The sequence below is a fragment of the Melopsittacus undulatus genome, chromosome 11, assembly GCF_012275295.1.
Source record: "Melopsittacus undulatus isolate bMelUnd1 chromosome 11, bMelUnd1.mat.Z, whole genome shotgun sequence".
NCBI lineage: Eukaryota > Metazoa > Chordata > Aves > Psittaciformes > Psittaculidae > Melopsittacus > Melopsittacus undulatus.
This window is the reverse complement of record NC_047537.1, coordinates 13,893,058-13,919,662: the sequence shown is the minus strand read 5'-3', so window position 1 is coordinate 13,919,662 and position 26,605 is coordinate 13,893,058. Positions and strand designations below refer to the sequence as shown.

At 42.4% G+C, this 26,605-nt stretch overlaps 1 protein-coding gene across 1 annotated transcript; it reads right to left on the bottom strand.

The window, feature by feature from the left end:
* Window positions 1-9,640: 9,640 nt before the first annotated feature.
* Window positions 9,641-25,111, bottom strand: LOC101873057 (myosin heavy chain, skeletal muscle, adult-like). The gene is made up of 37 exons (XM_034067761.1): window positions 24,908-25,111; window positions 24,675-24,818; window positions 24,425-24,581; window positions 24,036-24,063; window positions 23,823-23,937; window positions 23,637-23,729; window positions 22,472-22,535; window positions 22,281-22,379; window positions 22,083-22,187; window positions 21,224-21,342; window positions 20,985-21,134; window positions 19,926-20,096; window positions 18,482-18,788; window positions 18,294-18,373; window positions 17,770-17,857; window positions 17,563-17,680; window positions 16,871-16,994; window positions 16,649-16,785; window positions 16,297-16,552; window positions 15,489-15,731; window positions 15,125-15,301; window positions 14,897-15,042; window positions 14,720-14,810; window positions 14,248-14,637; window positions 14,004-14,130; window positions 13,645-13,763; window positions 13,165-13,361; window positions 12,704-12,887; window positions 12,452-12,617; window positions 12,155-12,279; window positions 11,650-11,958; window positions 11,291-11,494; window positions 10,804-10,929; window positions 10,538-10,708; window positions 10,347-10,451; window positions 10,109-10,204; window positions 9,641-9,799 (listed from the first exon to the last, which is right to left on the bottom strand). The coding sequence occupies exons 1-37, from the start codon at window positions 25,109-25,111 to the stop codon at window positions 9,641-9,643; spliced, it is 5,694 nt and encodes a 1,897-aa protein (XP_033923652.1).
* Window positions 25,112-26,605: the final 1,494 nt, after the last annotated feature.

The window sequence follows — 26,605 nt, the reverse complement described above, 5'->3', positions numbered from 1 at the left end:
GCTGGTCACACAGATCAGCACAGATGAGAACACTCAGCACTAGCACAAATACAAACAGAACAAACAGCCTCATCCTGTTCCCATTTGACAGCTTGGGATGAAGTTCCAGTAGTGGCAATATAGGTAGAGATAAGTACAAAGTGAGCCTGCCAGTACCTGGGCACAGATGCCCGGTGTGCCCAGTAACTATTCCTGGCTTCCAGTCTCCTCCAGATCCCATGATGAGCTCCTCATGGTTCATAAGAAGGCAGATCTGGAAATCCGTCCTGAGGGTGGACTGCTGTTAAATATCCAGAGGAATGGGAGGACTTTCCCTCTTTCCTTCAGGTCACCTCAAAACCATGGCTTTATTTTGTTGTTTGGTTTTTTTTTTTTTTTAAACTCATGCAAAACCCTGACTTTCCCAGCTCCTTTGAGTTAGACCTTGTTGAAATCTGCAGAACCTGCAGCCTGTGATGTTTCCAGAAATGTTTTGTAGGTCTGGGCCCCAACAGCTCTAGTTCTCTGATGACAGTAATTTTTTTACAGTCGTCATCAGATCTGTTGTTGTTCTAGAAGCACCTTTCTAGAGTGAAGATAGATATGTCGCTGCTTACCTGTACTGCCTGATGGGGCAGTTACTCTCACTCCTGTGGGTAAACTCTTTCACATTGTTCAGCAAGGGCTAGATTACTGGATCATGCAGAGGAGTAAATGAACATATGTTCATATTCCTTTCCTTGTGCTGGACTTGGCTTCAGTGTGCACATTCTTGATGGAGGTCAGTTTCGTTCCTGTGTTGGTGCCTGATGTCTATTGGCATCTTTCTTTTCCCTGATCCCCCAAATACTACAACATTGCTTATTTCCTTGTTCAGAAAAGGAATGGGACAACCTGGACACATCTCTGAATTGGAAATCATGGCCTTCGGGCAATCCCTGCATGAGTATCCCATAGGATTTTCTCTCACAGGTCTTTAATGGTGATGACTCTACAGAAATTATATAGTAAATTCGTGCTGTGGCTGCCCTGTGCCCAACAAACGTTTCCTTGGTGTCAGAAGATCTTCAGGCACTGCAAGCCTGCTGCTGCTATTCAACCCAGAGCCTGCACTAACTTACATTTAATTTCTGCCTGGCTTCATTTCACAGAGAGACTAAATATCTCTTTTTGTTTATTTATTTGCTTTATGTCTTAATTCCTTTCTTAAAGTGCAGTTGATTTCTTCCAGTTGATTTACAGTTAAAAGTGCGAACTATGTTGCTTTTTCTTTCTTTTTTTTTTTTCTTCTTTCTTTTTGGGCTTCTTATATCCTTTCTGATGTTGCTCCACTGGGAACCCATTCCTGCAAATCTTTTCCATGTGCTTATCAGGATAGAAATCCGTGATAATGTTAGGAACACTGATCAGAGTTACTTAGACTGATCCACACTCAAGACTTTGATAATGGTTGTGAAGTGCTTTGGTAGCAATATTGGTTAAGCAAATTCTTGTGCTCTCCTGTGTAGAGAAAAACAACTATTTATTTCCGATACTCCAAATGAACTGATTAAAGTAGTTAAAAACAACTTTGCAAAAAAAAAAAGGTGCTTACATTTCATAACTTTTTCTACTTTCTTCACAATTGGACTGCTGTCATTGAATCCTACTGTCCTAGCAAATAGAGGGATCTCAGGCCTGGGATGAAAATAAGAGTAGTATGCACAAATATTTCTCATCTAAATAGAGTGATAATGAGTTACCATGAATGGACAATTCTGTTTTCCTTGATAACCTTTTTAATTTATTTTAGTTCTAAACAGGCATAGGTCTACTCTGGAGTGGATCTGGTCTCAACCAGACTGAGATCTGGCCTTAACCAAGTAAGCCGGTTACTGCCAACTCAAGGTGGCAGCAACCTTATGCTGCTGCCACTAAATTTTTCCAGTAGAGGCATATTTTCAGAAAATACTGACTAACAATGACCTTCTGTCGTGGTTTAAGCCCAGCCAGCAGACCAGAACCATGCAGCCGCTTGCTCACTCCCCCCTTCCGGCCCCTCCTCCTGGAGGGATGGGGAGGAGAATCAAATGAATGTAACTCCCACAGGTTGAGATAAGAACAGTCCAGTAACTAAGGTGTAACACAAACCACTACTGCTACCAATAATAATAATAATAATGATAAGGGAAAAAAAAGGGAAGAGAGTACAACCACTCACCATCCACTGACCAATACCCAGCCCAACCCAAGCAGTGATCTAACATTTCTGGGTAACTGTCCCCAGTTTATATACTGTGCATGATGTGCTGTGGTATGGAATACCTCTTTGGCTAGTTTGGGTCAGGTGTCCTGTCTCTGCTTCCTCCCGGCTTCCCCTCCTCCCTGGCAGAGCATGAGACTCAGAAAGTCCTTGGTCAGAGTAAGCGTTATTTAGCAACAATTAAAAACATCAGTGTTATCAGCACTGTTCCCAGGCTGAAAGTCAAAAACACAGAACTGCACCAGCTACTAAGAAGGACAAAAATGACTGCTACTGCTGAACCCAGGACACCTTCCATGACTTGCATTGCTCTGATTTGTATGCCTGCACTAGTGGCAGAAAGGTGAGATAAGTAAGGGCTTCTTGAAAACTGGTGTACCAATACAGAAGAGTGCAAGGCACAAAGCCAGCTTGTATGGATCCAGAGATTTACTAGTGAGAGAAGTGCAATTTTGTCTTTACAACACCTAACGGCTTCTAAAGCATTACTCAACTCTACAAAAGCTGTGCTGGTATTCATGTGGTGTATTTTCTTTCTACATTTTTTAGCAGAATCTGTTGATAAAGAAATCACACATGGAATCATAGAATAGTTAGGGTTGGAAAGGACCTTAAGATCATCCAGTTCTAACCCCCTGCCATGGACAGGGACACCTCACACTAAAGCACTAAACCATGTCAACCAAGGCTCTGTCCAACCTGGCAAAGCCTAATGTATTTCCCATTTCAGTTTCTTTGGCACTGATTTATGCACTGGTTATATACTACAGAAAATAATTCAGTTTCTTAAGATTTTAATTCATTTAGCAATATTGGGTGAGCACCATCTATTCCTGGTGCATTGTTTCTCTTCTATTTATTTAAAAACATCTTGTATAAAAAAAGTGGGGCTATCTTTAATTTCTCTGTAGTGAAAAATCAGCTTTCGTGCAGAGGTCTTACTTTCTTTTGTGTTCTTTTTCAGCCTGATCATCTGTTGACTTTTTTAAATGCTCCTGAAATCTTCACTGCAACTAAAAATCCTACAAGAAATTTCACAGGGTTTCTCATAATCAAGACTTAGCTCCACAATTTGCTTTTAATGTAAAAATAACTTTTCTTTTAGTCATATTGATAAGAATTGTTCTTGCTGCAGCACCTTTGCAGTGGCTAACCTTACTCACAGAAGCAATTTTACTCCCTTCTATGAGCAATGTTTGTCCTTCTTTGCAAGCAGCTAAGTAGCCAAACCAGGTATGAATCTTTCCAGATAAAGACTATACTAGGATTCAGAAGGAAATAAATCCATCAGGATCTCCAGAAAAAAAAACCACAAACGCAAAAAACAAACAAAAAACCCCCAATCAAGTAAAGTGGTGAGATCTTATGAACCTATGGATTGTCAGTACAACACTTTATTTGAGAAATATTCCCCATGAGATTTGCAGTTTGCAAGTGCTGTTGTCAGCCATGCTGTCAGTATGAGCAGGGCATGCTGGAGGGATCAGTACACTCTGTGGACCCTGATGAGCTGCCTAACAGAGAATGCCCAGTCTCTGCCACAGCAGCATTTCTGCTGCCCTCTGTGTAAAATGAGAGCTCCCAGGAATGTTAGCACCAAAGAAATGGAATTGCTGAAACAGTGATTGCTCAGAGCAAGTTTTCTCATCCCAGGACTTCCCAACACTAAGATGAAGCTGGCCACTGGACTCTGGAGATGGTAGGACACACTTCCCTTATAAAACCTCTATTTCTTCTGTTGACAAATGAAATGCATGCTTTTAATATTCCCTGCAGGAAGTATCTAGTCCCAAGAGGTGATGTGCTATGTAGTTAAAAAAATCCTGTAATGAACATGGAATAAAATTAGAGGCATTAAGTATCTTTGAGGAAAACAGACTGATGAAGAGAACTACCAGGAGAAACATGCGTAGTGGGTTAAGGGCAATTTTGGCTTTTCATGACATTGGCCAATGGCAAAGGTAGAATAACATTTCTGGGGCCAGAAGCTGATGGTAAGGATTGACCTGTCCTATGCACCAAAGCATGGAGAGACTGTGAAGATCTTTGTATTTCCTAATTGTACTCTTTTGACTCTGCTCCTAGGATAGTTTTTCCAATGCACTTGTGGTATAGCTTAATGGTAAGTAGAAACATGCCACCTATGTACAATATTTCACATTTAAAATGTCTTTCAGAAGAGAGACGAGGAGGAGAGCAACTGGAACTCCAGAGATAGCTCAGCACCACCTAATTGTGGAGAAGAAAGTAAAAAATAATACCTGGGCAGGTGTTGAATGAATGTCAAAGTTGAAGTTAGGCTCTTCCTAGCTTTCCAGCAGGCATCAGTGGAAGAGAACTGGAGAGTGCGTATTGGATGATGATGCGACATCCAGGATGCCCTTTCTATCACCCACTAAAGCAGCTGAGGAGCTCCTCTTACAGAGCAGGTTAGTGGAGTGAGTAAGCTGGGTGTTCTTAGGGTAGAACAGGCAAGAAGAGGGACGACAGGTGGTAGAAACAGGTGAAAAATGAGAAGGATTTGGAGTGAAGGAAAATGAGGGTTACTAGCATAGTCTAAGCTTGAGAAAGTGACTACTCCCCCAGAGAAGGTCTGGGAACATGTGGATCAGATGCAACAGGTAACACAGGTAACAGAGGTACCATAATATCAGGTAATTAACATAGTTCTGATGCCTTGCTTTTGAATGCTGTGAGTGAAAAGAACATATGTATCATCCTTTGTCTGAGCTGTGGATGTACCCTTCTTAAGCACTCTCACAAATTACTTATGATCCAAACATCAGTTTGAACACACAAAACATCTCCTAAAGTCTCCTTCACTCTCTTTCTTGCTCTCCCTTTCTCACTTTTCTGTCAAGAGTGAGGAATGCACTTCTTGGTCAAGTTAGTGTTTCTGTGGTCAGATTCCATGGCCTGTAAGTTCTTAAAGAGCTGGAAAGCTGAATCAAAAGGAGCAAGGCTAGGTATCACAAGCTAGATGACATTCATGTGATTGTTCACTCTCTGTCCTCCTTTTCTGTCACTGGGTAGGAATGCACATTTTGGTGTTTCTGTGGCATAGCTTGTAAGTACTTAGAAAACTGAAAACTAAATTTGGCATTGTTGGCAAGAAATCTCTTAAGGAGCTTCTTTCTGCAGGGCAGAAATACTTTCTCCATGTCTTAGCACCTCTCACAGGGCTGATGCTTTGTGCTCAGGAGACACACCACACACTTTCATGCCCAAGCTGTTTAAGGTCAGAGAACTCTATAGCCCACATGCAGCAGCAGCTCTAGTGGAGCTCATCAGCTGCATCTATTTTAAACCTTCTCTTAGCGATGCTCCTTTATTCCTATTATGGATCCGTGTTTTTCCCAAGATCAGTTACTTGTGCATCAGCACGTATAAGGTCACAAGCCCTCTGACTCCAGAAATAGTGTGTCAATGCAAAATGACTCCTGTCCTCAGCTAAGGCAGCAAATCACAAAGTGAGGAGAATCTTGTTTTCCTCCCCACCCCACCCCCCCACCCCACCCCCATTAATATTGCACTCTGATTCCAAAAAGTCTCCAATCACGCTTTCTAGAATGTCTGTTGGCAAGGCCAGGTCAGTCCAGTGCAATGTGTGGGACTTCTCTCCATTTCCCACACATGCATTTTGAAGTAGATAACCTGACCAATAATTGTCATTTAAGGAACCTGCAGCCTTACCTTTCATTAGTTGGAACATGATTTAGGAACACATTCTCAAGCCATAGTTTCCTACAGGTGATAGGTGAACCCCAGCATTTTCAAGTGCTTCACAAGCATCCTGATTCTTCCACAGTCAGACAAGGCTGTTGATTTTAGATGGTTCTTGCAATATTGCCCAAAGGTAACAGCGATTTTAGGTCAAAAACATGGTTTGCAAAGTTGTTGTGGTATTTGCTAGTCAGTCAGCAGGTTTAAAAAGGCACCCATGGAGTTAGAAATACTTGTTCATGCTTTTACTGACCCACAGTTGCAATACACTGACCTCCAAATTAAGCTTTTGGGGTCATTTGTTTGTTTAAAGGATTATGTGCTTTAGTAAAACAAAATCCTTTTACTTCCTTTCAAGTCCTGACAACAGAGATTTTGTCTGGAAAGAAAGGATCCCATCTATTTCACAGTAGCATAATGTGTGAAGGGGGAGAGGAGAGAGGTTGTTTCCCTTCTTTGATACCCAGATACTGCTGGCATTGATGCAGCTCTCACAGCTTCACCCATAAAGATGGTCTCTCTCAAGAGCATCACTTAAGGTGACGCAGAAGTCAACACAGAGTGTCATCTTTTCCTTTAATGTATTTAGCTGTTGCCCAGCAAACTACTTCCATATTTAGGACATGGGAGGATTCCTTGGGTCTGAACCTCAGCATGGTTGTGAGAAGGAGGACCTCCTAATCCTGCAAACATGCTGACAGCTGTGATCAGTGCGAAAGGTTTTCTTCCTGCTGCCTCCTCTGCAGCTACCTCCTGCAGCTCCAACCCCAGCTCTTTTCCCCAGCAACTTCACAGCTTCTTGAAGTACTCCTTGGAAATGCAGCAGTGTAGAGCTTGCCAGGAACCTCAAGAGACCCATAAGTGTCTCTGCAGTGTGAGAGATGACTCTCCTTTACCATTCCTGACATCTGCCTATAGAATCTGCCTTGAGCAGATATGTGATGCAGAATGGTCCAGTGCTGCCAGAATGGCTGTTCTGTCCTGTAAGATGCACTGTTGGTTCAGGTGCAGTTGATTAGGCAGTTGTCTCTGTTAAACACCTCTTCCAGATAAACGAAGCACTAATGTGTCTCTGTGGTCTCCCTAGTGGGTATAACGGTCTTTGCTTCAGGGTGGAAGCATCAGCGGTAGCCACCTGCTCAGGCTGCACAGCCCCCTTGTGGCACTGATGAGAATAGCTGGGTTTGGGAGCCATCCTTTCTGCCTTGAAACTCTGCCTAATGGTTAGCTTTTCCTTATTTTTATCCTGTCAACACATTATATTCTCTTTTTAATTGTTTGTATAGTTACCCCATGTGGGATAAAAAAAACCAACCATCAGTGACTGTTGGCTATTTCTGTCCTCCCAATGTTCAGTTCACTTACACAAAAAACCTCATCCATTGCTGCAAAAGGCAGACAAGAAGCACTGGTTGGAAGTGTGGAGCTGCCATGTTTAATTCTTCCCTGTATTATCAGAGTGCCAGACTCTGTGATTTCTCTCATGTTGTTGTGATCCCAGAATTTTTCTCATTTCCATATTTAGATAGTCAAAAGCAGCTCCTCTCGACATGTATGCTTGTAAAATATAGGTTTACAATTTCTCTTCTTATAAGAAATAATTCTACCTTTAAATTGTAATTCTGTTGCTAGGAAACACTGTAGTGCAGAGCAAAAAAAAAGTTTGTTTGCTCTGATTGTTGTAACTGTTAGAGCAGCTGGAGTAGAACAGTTTCTGGATCTTACTCTAGAAAATAATTTCTTGAGCTTACTCCTCCTTCAGATACGTAAACAAGCAGAAACAGAAGGAAATTAATGGCTGCTGTTAAGCATGTAGGGGTAACCTGCTTAACAGCACTGAAAAAGCAGAGATCCTCAACACTTTCTCTAACTCTGTCTTTACCACAACTGTTGAGCTCCAGGCCCTGGGGACAAAAATTCAAGTTGATGCAAACACAGACCTAACATCAGTGAAGAAAGAGTTGGTATATGAACTATTAAAGGAGCTTGATCCCTGCAAATTGATGGGCCCAAACCATATCTACGCAAATGTGTTAAGAAAGCTGGCTGATGTTGTTGCGAGACCACTTTCCATAATCTTTAAGTATTTGTGGAGAGAGGGGTATGTCCCGAAAGATTGGAAAGAGGCAAATATCACCCCATCACCCCAATAAAGGCTCAGAGAAGGATCCAGGAAACTGCAGACCCATCAGTCTTGTTTCAGTCTCCATGAAGGTAATGAAGCAAACTCTCATGGGGCTATCACAAGTCAAATGAAGCACATGTTAGAAAACGCCAGCATGGATTCACAAGGGTCAAATTGTGCTTGACAAACCTGATCACCTTCTAGGATAAAGTAACCTGCTCAGTTGGTGGGGATGAGCAGTGGCCATCATCCACCTGGACTTCTCCTGTGCTTTTGATACAGTTTCCCACAGCCTCCTCCTAGAGAAACTGACGTGTTATGGTCTAGACAAATGGTCTGTGTGGTAGGTGGTGAGCTGGTTAACTGGCTGCACACAATACTTATATTCTAACTGGTGACCTCTCACTAGTGGGGTTACCTAGGGATTGATATTGGGCCTAGCACCTTTTCAAATTTTTATAAATGATCTGCAAGTGCACTCTGACCAAGTTTGATACCAAATCGAGTAGAGTGGATTGGAGAAGTCGACACTTTGGAAGAAACAGTCTCTCTGGAGCATAACAGGGATAAGTTGCATGAATGTGTTAACAAGAACTTATGAAGTTCAGCAAAGACAAACATAAGGTCTTGCAACTGACTAAACCCAATCTAGGAGGGCAGCACAGGCTGGGATCTACTTGGCTGGGGAGCTGCTCTGTGGAAAGGAATATGGGGTCCTGGTGGACAGTAAGCTAAATAGCTTACTGTGCTGCTGCAGTAAAGAAAGCCAACAGGATGCTGGATTACATCAACAAGGGCATCACCAGCAGAGATAAAGATGTCATTGTCCCATTCTATTTGGCTCTTGGCAGTCTACACCTGGAATACTGTGCTCAGTTTTGGTTCCTGCTATACAAAAATTATGTGAAGAGGTTGGTCTAAAGGAGGGCCTCAAAGATGGTCCAAGGACTGGAAAGCCATGTGAGGAAAGGCTGGGAGAACTGAGTTTGTTCAGCCTAGAGAAAAAAAGGCTCAGGGAAGACCTTATCCCTATGGTCCAGTATTTCATGGGTATCCCTAAAGAAGATAAAGAGACTTGCTTTTTACAGGGAGTAACACAGAAATTAAGAGGGTTAATGGACACCAGTTACTCCTGTTGAGGTTCTGGTTGGACACATGAGGAAAATTTCTACAATGAGAACAATCAGCCATGGGAATAGTCTCCCCAGGGAAGTGATGGATTTCCCAACATTGGACACTTGTGAGATTTGGCTGGACGGGGTGCTGGGACTTCTAGTCTAAACTGTGAATATGCCAAGAAAGTTGAACCAGGTGATCCATGATTTCCCTTCCAACATGGTATTCTATGATTCTATGATACTACGAAAATTAATTGCTTATAAACAACCAATACTTAGGTAACTGCAAAATTGAACTGTAACAATCAAAATCATTGATTCTGCTGTGTATGCAAGGGAATCTACAATCTTTATTATCTAGACATTGACATGGTTACAAAGACTAACTACAGAAAAGACAGAGGGTACACATTTTGTGCAGCCCTCAGGTCACTTTGATGCTTCATGACAGCTTCACTCTTCCTCTGCTATCTTCTTGACGTGAAATACCTCCCGGCTTTTCACTCGGAGCTTGTTGACCTGGGACTCTGCAATGTCAGCCCGCTCCTCGGCTTCCTCCAGCTCATGCTGGATCTTGCGGAACTTAGAGAGGTTGACATTGGACAGCTCCTCCTGTGCAGGGAGAGAGAGTGTTGGTGGTGAGGAGCCCTTGCAGAGCTACAGCTCTTCTGCAGAAAGGCACAAACTTCCATCCCCCACCCACAGCACACAAGCCTTAGACAGACCTTCTCATCCTCCCTTACTCAGGATCCCCCTATGACAAGCTTCACCAGCACTGTGTCACACTTGTTTATCTAGATGTAAAGATCCCAAAACCTTAGAATGCTGATGACTTGCATTTTCTAAATATCTGCTATTCTGCTCAGCACATGTGTGACACCCACAGAAAGCAATGCTTGACTGTTCTCCAACAATACTTACAGCTTCCTCAGCTTGCCTCTTGTAGGATTTCACTTTCATTTGAAGCTTGTCCACCAGGTCCTGGAGCCTCAGAATATTCTTCCGATCTTCTTCAGACTAGAGTGGTTGGCAAACAGAAAAGAAAGTGAATTACTAGATTCTCCACACCACAAACCAACATTTTATCCAGGATTGCATTGAAACAGCTTTGGTTTTCTGGGATGAGGGTGTGTGAGCCCAAGGACACCTCCTGACTTACCTGGAAGGTCAGCTCCTTCACTCTCCTCTCATACTTGCGCACACCCTTCACGGCTTCAGCGCTGCGCTTCTGCTCAGCATCAACCTCCCCTTCCAGCTCCCGCACCTGCAATCACAAGCCCATCTTTGCAGCTTCCCTGCTATCTCTCCAAGGGACATGCTCACTCTTGCACAAACACCAGCCCTACGCACTCTGGCCTCCAGCTTCTGGATTTGCTTCTTGCCTCCCTTCAGTGCCAACTGCTCAGCCTCATCCAGACGGAGCTGCAGGTCCTTCACTGTCTGGTCCAGGTTCTTCTTCATCCTCTCCAGGTGGGCGCTGGTGTCCTGCTCCTTCTTCAGCTCTTCTGCCATCATGGCCGCCTGAGGAGAGCAAAGGGTCAAAGCCATTTTGGGTCTGGAGACATTCTGGGGGAGAATACATCCACCATCAGCAATGAAAGGAGCCTGCAACTCACATCTGTGATGGCTTTCTTGGCCTTCTCTTCAGCATTGCGCGCTTCCTGGATGGTATCCTCCATTTCCCCCTGGATTTGGGCAATGTCTGTTTCCAGCTTCTTCTTGGTGTTGATCAAGCTGGTGTTCTGTTGAACAGCAACAAATATTGTCCACTTAGTTCCAGAACCAAACACTGGGTTTAGTAATTGTGTAAATTTAAGGTTATCATCTATGTATCTAATATTAGCATTGTCCTTCAAATGATGCATCTTGTGAGGTCTGACAGAGCTAGGGAGCAGAGAGTTCTTGAAATTCTAAGAAATATTTCTGACTCCTGTATGTACAATCCTCCTCATTTAGCAATAACCCAATTCTTTGCACAGGGTTAACAGTTCTGGTTTAGGTTAAGCTTTTTGCTACATGAGGTGATTCAAGAATTCACACAGATGAAAAATGTGGAAAGTGAAATAAAAAAAGCTCTTGACATTTTGAATTGCATTAATCAACCTGAGTGTGGAGGAGCTGCACACGTTCAGTGGCATCCAGAAGCTCCTGCTCAGCCAACTTCCTTGACCGCTCTGTTTGCTCCAGGGCTGCCCGTAGCTCCTCAATTTCAGCCTGCAACAGGTTTGCTCTGCGCTCCACCATGGCCACTTGCTCCTTCAGGTCCTCCTGTGTCCTTAGAGCATCGTCCAAGTGTATTTGGGTATCCTGGACAGGGAAAGACAAGAGATTGGGAGGTGGGTTTTTTTTTGCTATTTTCCTATTTCCTGTTTTTACATCAGTATAGATCTGACAGAATTGCACAACAGGGAAATATTTAGTTGATTCATAAACCAGTGAGCACCAGCTTTGTTGTGCTGTACCTTGAGCACTCCCTGTGTATTTCTCAGGTTCTTCTGTGCCTCAGCAGCCAAGCGGTTGGCATGGCTGAGCTGGATCTCCATTTCATTCAGATCTCCCTCCATCTTCTTCTTCAGACGCAGGGCTTCATTCCTGCTCCTGATCTCAGCATCCAGGGTGCTCTGCATGGACTCCACAATTCTGAGGTGGTTTCTCTTCATCTGGTCAATCTCCTCATCTTTCTCTGCTATTTTCCGGTCAATCTCAGCCTTGACCTGATTGAGCTCAAGTTGGAGGCGCAGGATCTTCCCCTCTTCATGTTCTAGGGAGGCCTGAATAAGAAAGAAGCAGGGTGTCAATAAAATTTTTTTTTTCATCTGTCCTATTTTAAACTACCACTTATGAACAAAAATGGGGCTCTTTTTCTCTGGATGATGTGAAAGCTGAGCCTTTGATGTTCCTTGACATTCCAATCTTAAACTGCTTGCAAGTAGGCCTCTCTGGAAAACAGTCAATATGGACATGTACCTCAGCTTCCTCCAGTGAGGCTTGGATTTCAAATTTCTCCTGCTCAATCTGCTTCTTGACTTTCTCCAGCTCATGAATCGCTTTTCCTCCCTCTGCAATCTGCTCCGTGAGGTCAGAAATCTCCTCTGTGGGAACAAGGACCAGTGGCATGGTCAGGCACAGAGCAGAATGGGAAGGGCCCTCACACACCACCGTGACAGGCATCTTTGCCCACCTGCAGGCACAGACCCATGTGAAGCAGTGGGTACTGGTGGGTGTTGAGAAAGCCCTGCCAGGAGCAGAGGGCCAGGCACTTACGCTGCAAGTTCTTGTTCTCGCGCTTCAGCGTTTCCAGGTGGTCCAAGGACTCCTCATAGGCATTCTTCATCTTAAAGAGCTCTGTGCTGAGAGAGCGGGCCTCCTTCTGGGAGGCTTCCAGCTCAGCCTGTGTTTCCTCATACTTCTGCTTCCATTCTGACAGGATCTGTAGAGAAACAGGGTGTCAGTATGGACGTGACAATGAGGAGGGGATGCTCTGCCCAGGAGCCCCGAGTCTGGAGCCCAAAAGACCTTGTCAAAATTCTTCTGCTTCTTATCCAGAGCTGCACAGGCAGCATTTGATCTCTCCACGTCAAGCATGAGGTCCTCCACTTCATTCTGCAGCCTCTGCTTTGTCTTTTCCAGGGAGGCACATTTGGCATTGACAGCTTCAACATGTTCTTCTGCATCCTGCAGGCGCTGTGCCAGCTTCTTCCTGCAATGTGGTAAGTACAGCTGCAGGTTAGAGGTAAAGGGTTTGCAACAGCTGTGTCCCAGCACCTACTGATTATTAGGCCTGTCTTAAGCTTTCTTGCCATAAAGGTGACATTTCTCCTTCCAGTCTATGCATTTTTCCTTCTCTGCATTCTACCAAATGATAGTACTTCCCAGCCTTTTTTTCCTCCCCTGACCTAACTCGTTTTTGGAGACTCCCATCTCGCTGCAGAGCTTCAGTGTTCTCCAGTTCTCTCTATATTTCAGTTGCCACATACTTGGCCTCCTCCAGCTCCTCCGTACGCTGGATAGCATCCGTCTCATATTTGGTTCTCCACTGGGCCACTTCGCTGTTGGCCTTGGACAAGGCACGTTGCAGCTCCCCCTTGGCTTCCTGTTCCTCCTCATATTGTTCCCGGAGCAAGTCACAGTCATGACGAGCAGACTGCAAGGCGTGGGCCAGCGCGTTCTTGGCCTGCAGCAACAAGTGTGTTGGGACAATGAATAGACTTCCTGGCAAATATCCTGACTGGAATGTTGTACACTGGATTATTCTTCTATGCAAAATGGCAACAGTATGTTGAATGTAGAAAGGAACTGGGATTGACAAAAGAAAGAATGTTTAAACTCCAGCAAATATCTAAGAAGCACTAACAATTAACTAAGAGGTTTTATGATAATTCTACAGTTGCGTGCCAAAAACTCTGTTAGAAAATAGGAATCTAAAAAATAAGAATGAATACAGAATGCCTTCTCACCTTTATCTCTTCCTCTAAGTGCCTTTTGAGCTCCTCAATCTGTTGGGTGAAAGCCTGCTTGCCTCTTGACAGCTGAGAAACCAGACCATCCTTCTCCTCCAAATGGCGTGAATATTCACCTGCACAAGTTATCGGATAAAGAAGCTTTTTATTGTATTGATGAAAGTATTGTGGCCACTTGGGGCTGCAAACCAGACACTTAGAAGGCCTTGTAGAAAGTCATAATTATGATGCCTTTTTACACATTTCACATTACAAGAGCGACAAAACATATTTAACAAATTATGTTTCCAGAAAGGTCATTCTAAATTAACTGTCTGACATTGTTAAATTGCACATCAGAGATGTGTATGTCTTACCTGCTTCTGTCTGCAGACGAGCTCTTTGAGCACTGAGGTCATTGATCATGCGCTGATGCTCTTCTTCCTTTGTCTTAATCTCACTCAGCTGGTCTTCCAGGGTACGACACATCTTCTCCAGATTTGCCTGTGTGGTAATATATAGAAGTAGTTAATAACGCTAATTCTTAATAATAGCAGCTGCAAAACCATAAATTTAATAGAATTCCGTTGGGGCAGAAATATCTAGAAGGTATTTGTGTACCTTGGCTTTGGAGACAGACTCCATGTTACTGGCCAGGTCGTCAATCTCCATCTTCAGCTCACTCTTCTCCTTCTCCAGCTTCTGCTTCACTCGCTGCAGGTTGTCAATCTGCTCCCCAAGCTCAGCGGTGCTGTCCGCATGCTTCTTCCGCAGGGCAGCAGCCGTGGCTTCGTGCTGCAGCGTGGCCTCTTCGAGGTCACGACGCATCTTCTGGAATTCGGCCTCACGCTTCTTGTTCATCTCGATCTGAGCTGCTGTAGCCCCTCCTGCTTCCTCCAGGCGCTCGCTGATCTCCTCCAGCTCCCTCGAGAGGTCAGACCGGTGCTTCTCTGCTTTTGCCCGAGAGGTTCGCTCTGCCTCAATTTCCTCCTCCAATTCCTCAATACGAGCCTGGCGATAACAGGGACCATTCACACCCGTGCCCTCACCTTACCTGAAAATGATGAGAGAGGGGCAAGGAACAGAGACTTGCCTGCAATTCTTTAATCTTCTTCTGTAATTGCATGCCCAGGGTTTGCTCATCCTCGATTTTGCTCTGGATCTGGCTGATTTCAAAGTCTTTCCTTTGGGCAAAGAAAACCATGTTAGAGCTGAAAGAAAAAAGACAAGCACAGCAGCCCAACACCCACATGCTCCACACCACACTTACTTCTTCAGTTTCTCATCCAGCTGCTGCTTATCATTTTCCAAATCCATTATGTTGTCTTGGGCCAGCTTCAGGTCTCCTTCAAGTTTCCTCTTGGCTCTCTCAAGGTCCATGCGCAGTTTCTTCTCTTGCTCCAGGGACCCTTCCAGCTAAAGCAAAGACCATCAGTGTTCTGCTGGTAGTGTCTGACTGTGTAGCAGCTTTAATCTTCTCATATGCATCTTTACTTACATCATCCACTTGCTGCTCCAGCTTGATTTTAGCTTTGGTCAGCGTATTGACTTTGTCCTCTTCTGCCTGCAGGTCATCCAGTGTCTGCTGATGGGCCTCTTGGAGGGCTTTCTTCTCTTTTGTCAGTTTGACAATGGTCTCATCCAGGGCTGCCATCTCCTCTGTGAGGTTTTTCACCTACACATATAAGCAATTGTCAAAACAGGGTGGAAAGCATGCAGTGAAATGTGCACTTTGCAGTATTTAGCCAGGAGTTGCATTTTTCCTTTTGCTACTCCAGTGAGGGCCAACTCATTTGGTAGCAGTCTGTTTTACTTCAAGAAATGATAATTTTTTGATCCCTTATGTGATTCCCTGTGTGTACCTTGTTTTCAGTAGCATGCTTTTCCTTCTCCACTTTGGCCAATGTTAATTCAAGGTCATCAATATCTTTCTTCAGCTCTGAACATTCATCCTCCAGTTTCCTCTTCTTGGCTGTCAACTCAGCATTAATTTCTTCTTCATCCTCAGCCCTTTCAGTCACCTCCTTCACTTTGGCTTCCAGTTGGATTTTAGTTTTGATGAGCTGGTCACATCTTTCCTCAGCATCAGCTAAAGCATCAGCTTCCTGGTGGGAAAATACAGGAAAGTTTATTTTTCGTTGATGGAACATGTGTGCATCAGCAAGACCTTTGGGATGACTTTCTTGAGTAAAGATAAACTGAGAAAGCTGGGGCTGTTCAACCTGGAGAAGAGAAGGCTGCGTGGAGACCTCAGAGCAGCTTCCAGTGTCTGAAGGGGGCCTTACAAGGTTGCAGGAGAGGGACTCTTCACTAGGGACTGTAATGATAGGACAAGAGGTAAGGGGATCAAAGTTAAACAGGGGAAGTTTAGATTGGATATAAGGAAGAAGTTCTTTACTGTAAGGATGGTGAGGCACTGGAATGAGTTCCCCAAGGAAGCAGTGAATGCTCCATCCCTAGTGGTGTTGAAGGCCAGGTTGGACAGAGGCTTTGGTGGCATGGTTTAGTGTGAGGTGTCCCTCCCCGTGGTAGTGGGGTTGGAACTAGATGATCTTAAAGTCCTTTCCAACCCTAACTATTCTATGATTGGAAAGAAAGGGGCCTGAATTTTACCTTTTTTTTCATGGTATGCAATGTAATATATTTTGTAAAAATAAAAATGTTACTCACAGCCTGCACTTGGAGCTGCAGATCATTTTTCTCTTGCACAAGTTTCACCATTTTCTCCTCAAGCTCCTTCCTCTTTGCCTCAGACTTTGCAAGCTCTTCCTTGGTTTTCTCAAATTCTTCCTTCATGTTGGCCATCTCTTTCTCAGATTCTGCACTCTTCAGCAAGGGCTTGATCTTGAAGAACAGCTTCATCCAGGGCCAGTGCTTCACATTCATGAATGCACGAATATTGTACTGGATGCAGAAGATGGACTCCCTGAAGGATAATTAAAATGTACATCAAATATTTTCAGGCGGACGAGCATCAACACTTTCCCTTAAGTGATTTTAACTGAAGATAAGAAATGTCTACCTTCTCTCCACCATTCTCTGATACGCCACTCTACTCAGGAAGCCCCTACATCTGGCCTGTGTGCGGGTAATGAGCTGTGCCAGCTTCTCATCCCTCATCTCCTCCAGGAGTCCCAGCAGCCCAGCTTTGAAGAAGACCTTGAGAAAGGGAATGTTGCTGCCCATCACTGGCAGGTAGAGCAGAGCACAGAGATGCAGTGAATGACTCAAGAAAGATTTGTACCTTTGTGTGACCAAATTTGTACTGGGTATGGTCCACATCAATTGACCCAAGAAGCTTCTCAGAAGCCTTCTTGCTGTCAATGAACTGTCCCTCTGGGATTGCACTGGCATTAAGGACCTTGTATCTGTGGAATGAGGAGGAAATATGAATAAGCATAATCTCAAGTCATAATGGTATAAATTTGATTGAAGTTACCATTAGTTTGTGCAGCAGAATTGGTCTGAGGATGTTTGAATTTCATCTCTTGTTTAGAGATACAGTGATATTGATGTTCTAATCAGATAACAAAGTTAGGGAAACTTTTATTGTCTTTAGGTGATCTGTTGTAGATGAGAAGAGGACATTGATCTCCAGCCATTTTATTCCGAGATCTTTTTCACTTAACCTATGCTGTAGAAAACATCTAGAGAGGAACATCGCCACTATGTGTATAGGAAGAAAGCATCTTCCCCTGAAACTTGCAGCTGATACAATGGCCAAAACACTCGACTGAGTGTGGAAATTTTATTTGAGAACTTATTGTAGCCACATGCCAATCTTCATTTTTAAATCTTGTGATCACTGGTTTCTATAGTGTTATTGTGCTTCCATATTCAGAGACACAGAATTCAGAGATATATTCATCACACAGCTGTGTGATGAATAGCAAACAGTGAGGACACTGTCTTACCTCTTCATTTTAAAACTCTTACCTCTGTTTGAAGTCAGCATAGAGGACTCTGCTGGGGAAACCTTTCCTGCAAATCCTGATGCCTTCTAGCACACCGTTACAACGCAGCTGGTGAAGTACCAGTTCATGCTCCATGGCACCTAGCAGTGTAGACCACAAATGAATACCAGTTTCCAGTGCAGAGTGGGATAGTTATCAAGCAAAGTCTCTTTCTGCATGAGTGTCTTACCAGGTGTTTTTGTTTCATTTGGAATGATGCAACGCACAAAATGAGGGTGAGTGCTCCGTAGATTGGTCATCAGCTTGTTTAGGTTCTCCTGTTGGACCATGATTTAGTGTGTGTTTATATGAAATACGAAAAAACTAACTCTTAAATTTTGGGAACTTAGCATAAAAGCCTATAAATGAAGATGCACTGTGATAAAAATTATCAACTGATACCTCAGAAAAATAGTTCAAGGCCCTCTGATTCTGAGCATTGAACATGATCTTTTAGATTAAGAAAAAAAGTTGCCATCACCCAATGAGTGATAGAGGGTGTGTATTTCTTAGTCTGATGAGAAAATTCTTACGTATTTCAAGTGGAGTTTTAGGAAATTACAGAATCATTTTTCTTCTGTAAGTGGGGTAGGGTTGTTTTTTAATGATAATTTGAGTAAAATTTTTCTTTTTTTTTTTTTGCTGTTGTTGAGTGATTTCAAAGTGCTGTTTAATTCTAATTTGCATGGCTGAAAAGATAAAATGTTTACTTACCCGGAAAAGAGCTGACACAGTCTGGAAAGATGAGCCCTTCTTCTTGCCACCTTTCTTGCCTCCACCACCACCACTAGCCTCTGATAAAGTAAAGATAATGAAACATTTATGGCTCTGTAACTCATTCATGATTCCACAATTTTGAAGAACCACTGTGCAACAAGAAGATGAGAGTTTAGAAAACTCACCTGCCTCTCCACCAACAGAAGCAAAAAGTAAAGCCAGTGTCTTTACAGATGATTTCTGATACAGCCCAATGACAGTTTCATTTAGGGGGTCCTTGTTCTTCTCAAGCCAGCCAGTGATGTTGTAGTCCACTGTGCCAGCATAGTGCACCAGAGAGAAGTGAGCCTCAGCCTTGCCTTTGCCAGGCTTGGGCTTCTGGAAGTTGTTGGACTTGCCCAGATGCTGGTCATAGAGCTTGTTCTTGAAAGAGGTGTCAGTTGCCTTGGGGAACATGCACTCCTCTTCCAGGATGGAGAAGATGCCCATGGGCTGGGAAAAGCAGCAAAAAAATTGCAGCAATAAAATATAGATTTGCCTTTGGAAGGAGACTGCAGTAAGGCAGAGGGAACTGAGAAATAGATTCCAATTTTGGATCAAAAAGTGGATCAAATCTTTGTTTAGCTTTGCATATGCAGTTCTAGACAAGATGTGAATTTGTGTCTGAAACTAATGCATTTCAGAAGTGATAGTGTCACAATCATCACACAAAGTTTTCTAAATAATTTAGAAACTGATGAATCAAAAGATTTTTATTTTGTGCATTAATTCTTTCATGATGTAGATTTTTGTAGATGAAAGTGTCAAACTAAAACTGTCTGTTGTTCAACAGATCAACAGATCTTTCAGCTACTTCCTGAGATGTTATTTCTTATGAGATATGTCTGCCTTTCTATTCCTGTATAGAATGACGTTACACAAAATGGTGTCAGCTCATAGTGATAGTTTCATTCATCCTAGCTCATCCAGTACTTTTTTTCTATATACGCCTATGATTTCAATCTGAAATTGTTTTTCAGAAATCACAGTATTAGTCTTATTATCATGATACTAAAAACTGTCTGGATTTCTGAAAAGAGGTCTTTCATCTTTGTAGACTAGAAAACACACCTACAGTGAACCCTTGTCATCACATTATGTGTGATCACATTATTTCTTCTATTGCCTTTGCCAAACAAGAAAAATTGCAGCTATTTTTCTTTTTTAAATGCATAATAATGTAGCTAATAAGTAATTTAAAGTTATTTCATTTGTAGCTTAATCAGAAGGGTCCTCAGAAATTACTTTCTGAATAAAAATAATATTTGAGATTAAAAGGTACCCGAAGCTTTTTTGAAGTCAAAGAACCAGATATGGCTATGATGGATAATGATAGGTAGTTTTGTGAAGCATTAGGGCAAGACAATATAAAGCTAAAGAAAAATCCTGTAATTCTGTCACAAAGAATAAATAACAAAATCTTAAATGAACTCAACACACTTTTTCAATGAGCTCACAGATAAAATAAATTACATATTCAGGTATTTTGAATAAGTGCTTTGGACATGAATGTGAAAGAGTCCTCTGAAAACCGATGCCACGTAGCAAAAAAATTACCAAATGCACAATGTACCTGAACAGGAAGGATACCTTTTCAATGAGCTCAATGCAGGCAGCCAGATCCATCCCAAAGTCAATGAATGTCCATTCAATTCCTTCCTTCTTGTACTCCTCTTGCTCCAGCACAAACATGTGGTGGTTGAAGAACTGTTGCAGTTTCTCATTGGTGAAGTTGATGCAGAGCTGCTCCAGGCTGTTGAACTGCTCAGTGCAAAGACAAGATTTACTCATTCTCAAGAGGAAGAACCACCTGCATAGCTTCTTTCTGCACACTTAGGATCACATACAGAGGATGTCCAGTTAAAAAGAAGATTTTTTTTAATGTTAAAGCTTCTGATTAATTACTTTTAAACAGATTTGGGGGTTTTTGCTTTTTGCTACATGAATAATGTTTACATCTTTATTTGTCAATTCAGATTCCAAAATTATTTGTTAGTCTTATTCCTATCAAGGTGCAACATATATTTCTCTGTTCTGTTGTATTATGTAAATTTTCCCATTGCCCTTATGATAAAATTAGACATTGCCAGTGATTGCCAGTCCTGGCTTGGACTCAGGGAATCACCCTTTGGCTCTTTAAAACAAATATATATATATATTGCTCTCTGTTTCCAAAGCCTAGGCCCAGTTTTGTGAGTGGAGCATAAGTCTACCTTTCTCTTCCTACACTTCATAATAGTCTGTATTTGTGTGCTTTTGTCAGTGGATTTTCTTGATACTAAGCTTAATACTACTGTGTATTGCATAAAGCAATTACATGCAGATCCACTGAAGCTCATGAATTGTCCTAGAAAAATCAGTGACATATAAAAGGAGGAAAACATTTCCACAAAATAAAAAATAAAACACTAATAATTAAAAACCAAACAACAAAACCAACAAAACCCCCAAAATTACCTAAGAACCCCCACCTCCGCACACAGAAAAACCCAAACAAAACAAACAAGACAACAACCAAACCAACACACAAAACTTGATTTGGAATTGCAAGTGAATAGAATTTTTTCAAAAAAACTACTGTAATTGTCCAGTTTCTCTTGAGGTCTAGGTGCCTTTTCAAGGTTTTATTACGATTTTTGTAGCACTTACATCAAAGATCTCAAAGCCAGCAATGTCCAGGACACCAATGAAGTACTGTCTGGGCTGCTTGGTATCCAGCTGCTGGTTGATGCGAACAACCATCCACAAGAACATCTTTTCATAGACAGCTTTTGCCAGAGCACCCACTGAATTGATCACCTAAAACAAAGAAGAATGAAGCATAAGAAAAACAATACCCAGAGCCAGAAAATAAATCAAAACAGAGGTTCCCAGTAGGTGGTTGTTACCTGCTGCACAGTTTGACCCTTGGTCACATATTCATTCCCAACCTTGACTCGGGGGTAGCAGAGGGCCTTCAGCAGGTCAGCTGAGTTCAGACCCATCAAATAGGCAGCCTTGTCAGCAACTATACTCAAAGAGACAGGAACAGAAGAGAAGTGATCACTGGAAGTCAATGTTAGATGTAGCTGTAGGTTTCAGCACTGTAATCTTACAAAAGCTTGAAGGAAAATTCAGAAACATGAATATGGTAGAAAATTATATTCGTGTCTTTATGAAAGTAACTTGGTTGCCCAGGGAAGTTGTGGATGCTCCATCCTTGGCAATGTTCAAGGCCAGGCTGGACGAAGCCTTGGCAGGTTTAGCCATCAGGGCAGGTTTTGCTAGATGATCTTAGTTAGAAGACATGAATGTCAGCTTCCAGCTATGTAACACATATTGGAGTCAGTGTGCTCTGGCTTGTGATGAAACTTCAAGTATAGCATGACATGTAGCTTACGTCAGGGAAGAGTCATGAGCAATATCAGATTCTGGAATGTTCAATGAGCCACTTAGATAGCTGATGCTAATCGATGCTGATGTATGATATGGGTTCAAGTGTTTTATTATTGGGTTTTCTATTGTTTGTTTGTGGGTTGTATATTCTCAGCTTGAGTGGTGTCTTTGTGCTCATCAATGGCACTAAAGTATCATTCAATAATTTAAACTATATAATGTTCTGGTGTGGTGTTTGGCTAGATGGATCTGTGTTGTCATCAGTGCTTGGGATAGGGATGTCTATCAGGACTCGCATGCAAAGTAATGTCTAATCTGGACCTAGCTGAACTTTTTTCATCTTATTCTTCTGGGACAACTATGGATGATAACTCATAGAGCTATCTTCACTGTGATCATAAGCTCTCAAAGTAACGTGGATCTCACCTTGACTCACAAACTGGTAGTCATACGGGTTGGTGGTGATAAGGAGCATGTCTGTAAAGAGGAATGGAATATATTTAGGCATAAGAATGAAGATAAATGTTAAACACATTCAGATGCTAGCAAACAATTTCTCATACTACCTACCAATTAGCTCTGGCTTCTTGTTGGACATGATCTGATAGAATATGTGGTAGCTTCTTTCTGCCTTGAGCTGGAAAGTGACTCTGGACTTTTCCAGCAGATCTGGCAAGGATGGTAAGACAGAGTTAGGTCTGAGAATGTACATTGAGGCAGAAAGGGAAGAAGGAATGTGATCAGGTCAGAAAGTCTCTTACATGTTTCAATGTCAGCAGAAGCCAGTTTCCCTGTGGCCCCAAAATGGATTCGAATGAATTTGCCCTTTAGAGGGGAAAGAAAAAAGGCATTCTGAAATTTCACTAAGATGATAAGTATGTTACCTTATATGCTGCACAGAGGACAAGATTTAAGCTTATGAGTTACTGTATTGTTTGGTTTCAGTTGGGGCTTTTTGTTTGCTGGTGTTTTTTATTTTGTTTTTATTTTCATTAGTTTTTATTTTTCTTAAAAAAAGCAAAATAAAACAGAAAAATATATTAAGAAACTCTCTATAGTAGGAATACTTAGGTGAAGAACTGATCTGAGGTATTATTTTTCAACAGATAACTCTGAATGCACAGGAACAAGAAAAAAAAACAGTAAACAAGCATTTCATTAGGGTAATTATGCCTCAGTTCAGACAGACGGGTATAGAGAATGCAAGATGAAGTTGCTGCGAGTTTTACTCAGCTGGGACACTGTGGATTTTGATGGCATAAATATTAGGCCATATTTTTAGAAGCTGCTGAAAAAACAGCTGTTACTTTCTGAGTTGTGGAGATAAGGGCAATGCACCCAGAACATGGAACTTTAAGGTGAGGCTAGGGATTGGTATTGTGATTTCTCAAGGATATTCACAGGATATCTAATAAAATTTACAAATGCCTTTTTGCATTAAAATTATCGAAAGGACATATCATAGGTTTGTTTGGTATCTGGTAGGATGTCTTGAAGTCATCGCTTTCCAGAAAACTTGTATCAATGTCTGATTAATAGACCTGCTCAATTCTGTGTCTACAGAAAAAGAGGTCCATATTTTTGCTGATTTCATGCAGGCCAATCCCATCTTGTCTTTTCCTCTCTCCTCCCTTTGTTCTACATTATCTCAATTCACACAAACCTGTTTATTCATGCTGTATGACAGATATCAGGAGTATAAATACATATATTTACCAACATTAAATAAAAGAGATATTTATACATCTTTGCTGTACTACACTTTTAAAGTTATATTGTTAATTAGTCTAGTTAGGTAGTTTTTGTTGACAAAAATATTATTTCAATTAATTCAATCATCTGACCATGAATAGTTCAGAAGTGACAACTTCTGTTGTGTCATCCTTGTTCAACTCTAGATACCAACTTCTCCAGTCAAAAACTTACAAAGCGTGAGGAGTTGTCGTTCCTCACAGTCTTGGCATTTCCAAAGGCCTCCAGCAGTGGGTTGGCGCTGATGATTTGATCCTCAAGCGTTCCCTGCAGAATAAAAATTATTGCTGGTTATCCTTTCAAAAAACCAGATCAGAAGCAGAGATCAGCATAGATTCCAGCCACGGTCTGTTAATTTGCCTGCATTTTGCCTGATGTCTGCTCTTCCTTCTTCTTGTCCCCACTCGCTGCAATTGTTGCAAAGTACTGGATGACACGCTTTGTGTTCACAGTCTTCCCTGCTCCAGATTCTCCGCTGCGCAACCAAAGAGAGAAGCAGAGAGCATGTGGTCAGGCAGGATGTCCCCTGGACCTGGGCAGCCTCACAGAGAACAGAGCAGAGAGTGTACATACGTGATCAGGATCGACTGGTTCTCGCGATCTGTGAAGGAGGCAGAAATACAGTACATTGAGTTTTAAAACACAATGAACAGTACAGAAAGAATGGAACATAGCTAGGTAAGTTTAATATTTTTAACTCTATGCTGTCATGTTGACTTCAAAATCAAACCAACCAAACAAAAATATCTCCACAACATCTCAGTAAGTGCAGAAGTGTCTTTCAATTAAAATACTAAAAAAAAAAAAAAACAGGTGTGAAGATAGTAAAATACACAGTGTCATGTATGCATCAGAACCAGGAAAGCTGGTTCTGGAATGTCTCCTCATATTAGTGAGACAGAGTATTCCTTCAGAGAATTTCATGGTACAATCCCTCTGAGAAAAAAAAGAGAACCACTCACCAGTCAGCATGAACTGATAGGCATTGTCAGAGATGGAGAAGATGTGTGGAGGGGCCTCCTGGCGCTTCTTGCCTCGGTAGGCCAACACCACCTCCGGGTTGTACACCGGCAGCCACTTGTAGGGGTTGACGGTGACACAGAAGAGACCCGAGTAGGTCTGTGGGGAAGGGAGACAGTATGTTGGTTTCCACTTAGGCTGGCAGAGCAGTTCCTCCCAGCTACCCAGAGGAAGACTGCTGCTGGTACTTACATAGATCATCCAGGCTGCATAACGCTCTTTGAGGTTGTACAGCACAGCAGGTTCATGGAGGTGGGTCATCATGGCCATGTCCTCGATTTTATCATACTTGGGAGGGTTCATGGGAAAGACCTGATCATCCTTCACAGTCAGGGTCTGTCAGAGGAAGAAGGAGATGCAGGTATGTCAGCTAAGAACTGAGAGTGGGAATTAAATGGTGCCCTTCAGTCTTGCTTCTTACTCACTTCTCCACCTTCAGTCTTGACAGTGACCTTCCCTGATTCTTTGCTCTGGACTGTCCCTTTCACAAAGGATTCTTTAGGATGGGCCACAAAGACCGATGTTTTGGCATCAAAAGGCTTGTTCTGGGCAGCAATTCTCTCCTTTTCTGATTTTCGGAGATAAGGAGCTGCCTCCCCAAAGATGGCCATCTCAGAATCTGACGACATGGCTGCAGCTTGTGGAGAGGCTTGTCAGCAGAGAACACTGTGGAAGAGCAGATGTGTTGCTCAAATATGTCAACTTGCTTCATTGCCACACAGTTTATTGAAAAACTTAAACAGAATCATAGTATGTGTGATTTGGGAAGGCAGTTCTTAGGTCCATCTTTCCATGCAAAGGAGGTCAAATATGAGACCAAATTACCCAGAGCCTTTTCCAGTGAAGTTTTGGTTATCTCCAGGCATGTAGATACTTCAATCCCACTTCATCCCCTCTTCATCCCTGTTTGATGTTTGACCACCCTGATTGTGAAATTTTCATTTTCACACCTAATCATATTCTGTTGTTTCATCACAGGTCTGTTGTCCCTCATGCTTTCACTCTGCAGGTATGAGAACAGCCTGGCTCTTTTTACCATATAACCACCAACTTTTGGTTAAAAATAGCAATTAGACAACCCCATTTCAACATTGTCTTCAGAGTTGACAGCCCTCACCACTTAGGCTCTCCTCATATAGCATTTGCTCCTGCCTGTGTTGGAAACTCTCCACTGAACTCACCCAGGAATGTCAGTGTCTTTCTTGCCATGGGGGAGCACCAAATTGAACACAATGCTCCAGATATGGGACCTGAATGCAGGGGAAGAATCAAATTCCTTTTACCTGCTGACACTTTTATGACTGCCTGACAACGTACTTGGCCTCCATTCCCCCAAAAGGCACACTGCTGACATATGTGCACCAGGACAGATAACCCTTTTCTCAAAAGTATTTTCTAGTCAAATGACAGCTGACATATCCTGGTGTATGGGTCTATTCTTTCCTGTATGCAGGACTTCATATTGCCTTTAGTAAAATTCATGAGCCTCTTTTCAGCTCGAGGCTGAAGAATTTTAGGAGCCTTCTTAAAGGTAACACTGGTCTGTAGCATATTCATGAGTCCCTTGGTTTGATCTCATCTGCTCAGCTCCTGAGGATACATTTTATCTGTCACTGAACTGGTAATGGTGATGATAAATATCAGGCTCCTAGAACTCACATATTCCCAGCACTGGTGTGCTCTGTACTGTGGAAAGTGTCCACTGAAAGATTTGAGTATTCTTTTTACATTTTTACATAGGTATCGGCATAATTTCCAAAAATGGTTAAGTCATGCCTTGTCAAGCTAAGCAGGGTAACTTTTACACTCTTTTAATATTCTGGTCTAGGGATCCCAATCCTCCTCACAACCTTACTCTTTCCAGTTAGATTGCTAGATCTCAGAAGACTGGAGATTTCACCAGGAAAATTTTAAATGAAAGCATTTGTGGAGGAGCGCTGCTGTGACTGACTGCAACATCAATAAAGCACTTACAGTTTTTTAAGCTCAAAGCTTTAACACCATGCTGCAAGTGCTTTGTGTCCCTCTGCAGGTAATTATCAAGCAATGGATTCCAAAGCAGAACTGAGGCACCACAGTGAGGCACCATGCCAGAGGAAGAAGATATTCACACCTACCTGGAG